This window comes from Crocuta crocuta, unplaced genomic scaffold (assembly GCF_008692635.1).
Source record: "Crocuta crocuta isolate KB4526 unplaced genomic scaffold, BGI_CrCroc_1.0 scaffold102, whole genome shotgun sequence".
NCBI classification, from domain to species: domain Eukaryota; kingdom Metazoa; phylum Chordata; class Mammalia; order Carnivora; family Hyaenidae; genus Crocuta; species Crocuta crocuta.
This window is the reverse complement of record NW_027530019.1, coordinates 14,778,167-14,784,166: the sequence shown is the minus strand read 5'-3', so window position 1 is coordinate 14,784,166 and position 6,000 is coordinate 14,778,167. Positions and strand designations below refer to the sequence as shown.

Below are 6,000 nucleotides of genomic sequence, written 5' to 3'. Positions count from 1 at the left end.
TAATATATATTAAATGTTAATATATATTTATTATATATTTATATATTTAATATATATATTATATATATATAAACATAGCTATACACACACACACATATACACCTACATATATACCACATCTTATTTTTCCATTCATCTATCAATGGACATTTGGACTCTTTCCACACTTTGGCTATTGTTGATAGCCTTGCTATAAACATTGGAATGCCTGTACCCCTTCAAAACAGCACACCTGCATCCCTTGGATAAATACCTAGTAGTGCAGTTGCTGGGTCATAGGGTAGTTCTGTTTTTAATTTTTTGAGGAACTTCTATACTGTTTTCCAGAGTGGCTGCACCAGTTTGCATTCCCACCAGCTGTGCAAAAGAGATCCTCTTTTTCCACATCCTCACCAACATCTGTCATTGCCTGAGTTGTTAATTTTAGCCTTTCTGACTGGAGTAAGGTGGTATCTTACTGTGGTATTAATTTGTATTTCCCTGATGATGAGAGATGTTGAGAATATTTTCATGTGTCTGTTTGGCATCTGGATGTCTTCTTTGGAAAAGTGTGTATTCATGTCTTTTGCCCATTTCTTCACTGGATTATTTGTTTTTTGGGTGTTGAGTTTAATAAGCTCTTTATAGATTTTGGCATAAAAACACACACTCAGCCCAGTGAACAGAACATAGAACCCAGAAATGGACCCACAAACGTATGGCCAACAAATCTTTGACAAAGCAGGAAAGAATATCCAATGGAATAAAGACAGTCTCTTTAGCAAATGGTGCTGGGAAACCTGGACAGATAGGCAGAAGAATGAACCTGGAGCACTTTCTTACACCATACGCAAAAACAAACTCAAAATGGACGAAAGACCTAAATGTAAGACAGGAAGCCCTCAAAATCCTAGAGGAGAAAGCAGACAAAAACCTCTTTGACCTTGGCCACAGCATTTTCTTAGCATGTCTCCAGAGGCAGGGGAAACAAAAGCAAAAATAAACTATTGGGACCTCATCAAGATAAAAAGCTTTTTTTCTTTTAAGAGAGTGTAAGCACGGGAGTGTCAGAGGGAGAGAGAAAATCTTAAGCAGGCTTCATGCTCAGTATGGAGCCCAACACAGGGCTTGATCTTATGACCCTGGGATCATAACCTGAGCCAAAATCAAGAGTTGGATGTTCAACTGACTGAGCCACCCAGATGTCCCTAATGCCTCTTTTAAATGCATTAGTCTCTTACAGTTTATAGAAAACAATATTTGGGGTTACAAAGTAAACTTACAGTAATACCTAGCTTGTTCACTAATTGCTCTTTCCTTTAAATGTGTTAGTCTCTTAAATTTTATAGAAAACAAAAACTGCAGTTAAAAACCAGTTTCACAGTTTCACTGTTTTTATAAATGCTCCTGCACTTAACTCATTGAGATCGTTATTCCTCCGTACAGTTTCAAGTTACTGTCTTTTTTTTTTTTTTTAATAGTTTTATTTATTTCTAGGAGAGAGAGGGGAGACAGCGTGAGCAGGGGAGGGGCAGAGAGAGAGGGAGTCACAGACTGAAACAGGCTCCAGGCTCTGAGCTGGCAGTCAGCACAGAGCCCGACGCGGGGCTCGAACCCGCGAACCGCGAGATCATGACCTAAGTGAAAGTTGGACGCTTAACCGACTAAGCCACTCAGGCGCCCCTTCAAGTTACTGTCTAATGTAATTTCACTTTGTAGGACTTCCTTGAACCCTTTTTGCAGAGCAGATCTAGTGATAGCACACTCTCTCAGCTTTGTTTATCCATGAATGTCTTGAAGGACAGTTTTTCCAGATAAACTATTCTTTTTTGACCTTTTTTTCTTAACAGTACTTTGAATATATCTGTTCACTATCTTCTGGCCCCCAAAGTTTCTGAAGAGATATCTGCTGCTATTTAGGTTCATTTCAAAATGACAGTCCCTACCTCTCTTGCTGCTTTCAAGATTCTCCCTGTGTCTTTGTGTGGCTGTCTTTTAAATTTGTCTTATTTGGAGTTTGTTGAGCTTTCTAGATGTTTATGTTGATGTGTTTTATCTTACCTATGAAGTTTTATTTTTATTATTTTTTTTTAATGTTTTATTTCTGGGAGAGGGAGAGAGAGAGAGACAGCGTGAGCAGGGGAGGGTCAGAGAGAGAGGGAGTCACAGACTGAAACAGGCTCCAGGCTCCAAGCTGGCAGTCAGCACAGAGCCTGACGCGGGGCTCGAACCCACGAACCACGAGATCATGACCTAAGCGAAAGTTGGACGCTTAACCGACTAAGCCACCCAGGCGCCCCTTTACCTATGAAGTTTTAAACCATCATTTCTTCAGATAGTCTCCCTGCCCCTTTCCCTTTCCTCTGTCTACAGGTCCTGTGATGTGCAGGTTGGTCCTCTTGACGGTGCCCCACAGGTCCTTAAACTGTTTGCTTTTCTTCAGTCTTCTTTCTTTGTGTTCTTCAGATTCAGTAATTTCTCTTGTCCTATTTTCAAGTTCGCAGATTCTTCTTCCACCTCAAATCTGCTTTTGAATCTCTGTAGTGAATTTTTTATTTCAGTTACTGTACTTTTCAGCCCCAGAATTTCTTCTTAGTTTCTCTTTAGGTTTCCTCTCTCTTTATTGATACTTTCATTTTTGTTTGTAAACTGTTTTCTTGACTTTCTCCATATCTTCATTTAGTTCTTCAATCATCCTGAAGACAGTTTTTTTTTTAAGTTTTTGTCTAATAGGTCTGTCATCAGGCCTTTTTTAAGGGACGGTGTCTGTTGATTTTCTTTTTTCCTTTCATTGGGAAAAGAAAAAAATTAACTTACTGTTTCCTTGTATGCCTTGAGGTTTTTGTTAAACACCAAACATTTGAATCTAATAATGTGGTAACTCTAGAAATCAGATTATCCCCCTTCCCCAAGAATTGCTGTCCCCGTCGCAGCTGCTGCTGCTGATGTTTTATTGTTGTGGGTTGTCTCTGTGCTGGGAATCCACCTAAAATGTAAACTTAGGTCTTCTCATATCTTTTCTGAGTATTTCCCTGGGTATACATAGATACTTTCTAATTTTCCCCATGAATATAATTGTTTTTGAATGTCCTAGTCTTTAATATCTAGTACCCCAACTGGGAAAAAGTAAAAAATGATGAATAAAAAAGGATGTTTATCCTTTATATAACCTGGACATCACTTCATTCTTTTGAGGGGGACTTGCAACAGTGAGAGAAGGTATAACAACTATGGCTGTCTTCCTCTTTGTCTGCACCTCTCTAATCAGCCGGCCCTTAGTAACCAGAACATGACTTCTGCTATGTGGGGGACAGGACCCTTTTTTACCCTACCTGGCTCCTGAAATTTGTGCGCAAGCTGCTCCAGGAACATGTGCACAGTTCCTGCTGTGGGGGATGGGTAGCTGCTACTGTATTCATAGCTGAGATTGACCAAAATTAAGCACAGTTTACTGCCCATGGCTTCCTGTGGGAGTTACAAGTCTTCAACAGACTTCAGAGTTCCAACATAGTTCTATCGAACAGATTTCTGCCAGTAAAATTATTGTCTAGGTTGGAAGAAAGATTCTTTCTTAAGAACTTTGCCATCTTTCCAGAATCCCCTTTAATCCCATTTTTTTCTGTGTAGAGTGACTTTATGAAGTAGATTAAGTAGGAAGACCTCTGTATTAATAGGAGAAATGCATTAGCTCTTGTTCTCACCTCATTATGTAATTAAAGAGCTACATTAGAGGATTTGATAAATGTATAGTAATTTTTGGCATTTTACCTTTTGGCAGGTGGTTTTGGAATGTATGCTTAAAAAAGACCTCATTTACAATAAGGTCACTCCAACATTTCACCACTGGAAGATTGATGATAAGAAATTTGGCCTTACCTTTCAAAGTCCTGCTGATGCTAGGGCTTTTGATAGAGGCATTCGAAGAGCTATAGAGGATATTTCTCAAGGTAGGTTTTCTCAACTATTTTCTTAATTTGTTTATCATATATAATGGAGTGACTTGAAGCAAGTCAGCTTTTGTGATATGTGATTAACTTTGAAAGCTCACCATAGGCAAAGATAAAATAATGGTTTTTTAATCTGTTTTGTATTTGTCACATCATAATATATATACCAATTACATGTATTATCTTGAACCCATCAGTAACAGACATGAGATAATTCAAATGTTTTTAAGTAAGAGCATAAAGAAGAGGAAACAGTCAGAACTTTCAGAATCCTTGTGTGTTGTTATATTAGTCATACCCTTGTTTTGATCATAAAAAAGAGAAATTTTCTAATAATCAGCTATGGTTAAACTTTGAACAACATGTTTTGAACTGTGATGGTCCACTAGATGTGGATTTTTTTTACAATACCATAAATGTATTTTCTCTTCTTCTGTTTTGCTTGGTAACGTTTTCTTTCCTCTTTTATTTTATTCTAAGAATACAGTATATAATACATATACAAAGTATATGTTGATCAACTGTTTATCTTATTGGTAAGGCTTCTAGTCAGCAGTAGAGTATTAGTAATTAAGTGTTGAGGGAGTCAAAAGTTACACGTGGATTTTCAGCTACATTGCTGGGGGTGTGCAGAGTATCCCTAATCCCTTCGGTATTCACGGACAGTGTTCCATTCTATTTGTTGTTAGAAATTTTCTCTTTTTTATATGGAGACTCTATTTTTTTCTATGGCAAAAACTCCTTAAAACTCTTCTTAACTCTTTACCTGGTTTCTTCAGTAAAGATTGGCTCCAACTATCCCTTTGTATATTTTGCCATTTTGTTAAGATTATTAACTCTAAGGCTTGCAGGTTTTTTTTTTTTTTAAGTTAATTATTTTGAGAAGAGACAGACAGATGGAGCATGAGTGGGAGAAAAGAAGAAAGAGAGAATCCCAGGCAGGCCCTAAGCTGTTAGTGCAGAGTCCAGCGCAGGGCTTGATCTCACAGATCATGAGATCATGACCTGAGCCAAAACTAGAGTCGTATGCTTAACCAACTGAGACACCCAGGCACCCCTAAAGCATGCAGGTTTTAAAGGGAAGAAGAATGTATTTACATGTAAGACTGGCCTCTGCCTAATGAAGCAAAAAGAAATCACTTTAAATCCCATTTCTTCCCCATAACGAAGTTATAATTAGGCTTGATTTGTTTTTCTAATTAAGAAGGAAAATCTTCTCTATAAATTTAAGAAATTACTTTTTATATAACCTAACTCAATCAAGATAAATTGGACAGCATTGTGATCTGTATATTTTGAAGATAGTATTTTAGTAGAAAAATCAGAAGAAATGAATTATAAGACTGACCATATGTAAGAACATGGAAATGCTTAGTACAAGTCTGTACTGATAGTATATAAAATTGTAAATAAATGATTTATTTAGCTATTTTAAAAGATTCGAAATTGGTAAGCAATCAGTGATTTCCAGTTCAGAAAAACTTCCACAAAATAGTAGCAGTCATTTTATCTTTATTACAAGAACCTATAAATTCATTCTAGATCAGTATTCTTGGGACATCTGGGTGGCACAGTTGGTTAAGCATCTGACTTCAGCTCGAGTCATGATCTCGTAGTTCATGAGTTCAAGCCCCACATCGGGTTTTGTGCTGATAGCTCAGAACCTGGAGCCTGCTTTGCGGATTCTGTCTCCCTTCTCTCTCTACTCTCCCACTGGTATCCTGTCTCTCTCTCTTGAAAAAGTTAAAGCATTAAAAAAATTAGATCAATATTCTCAATATTGGCTGCACATTTGAATCACCTGAGACACTTTGACAAATAGAATAATCGGTCCCACCCCATGCCATGGGAATCCATCTGTCTGGAGAGGGCAGGTGAGGTGAGGCATTTTTTTTTAAAGTTCCATATCCATTTCAAATGTGATGAGGAATTGTGAAATGATTATATTATGAATTTAGGGGGGAAAAAAAGATTACAAGATTCTCCAGCAGTGGTTGTGGTTCTGAAACCACTGCAAGAAACATCGAAATAAAAATACTCAATACTCTCTGCCCCACCCCCCAGATTCTGACAT

General features: G+C 37.6%; 1 protein-coding gene across 1 annotated transcript in view; it reads left to right on the top strand.

The window, feature by feature from the left end:
- SPRED1 (sprouty related EVH1 domain containing 1) overlaps window positions 1-6,000 on the top strand; it is a 131,292-nt gene that overhangs the window by 78,648 nt on the left and 46,644 nt on the right. Inside the window, exon 3 of the mRNA XM_077764704.1 lies at window positions 3,758-3,926. Within this exon, the coding sequence (XP_077620830.1) occupies window positions 3,758-3,926 (169 nt within the window). The remainder of the gene's footprint in view (window positions 1-3,757; window positions 3,927-6,000) is intronic.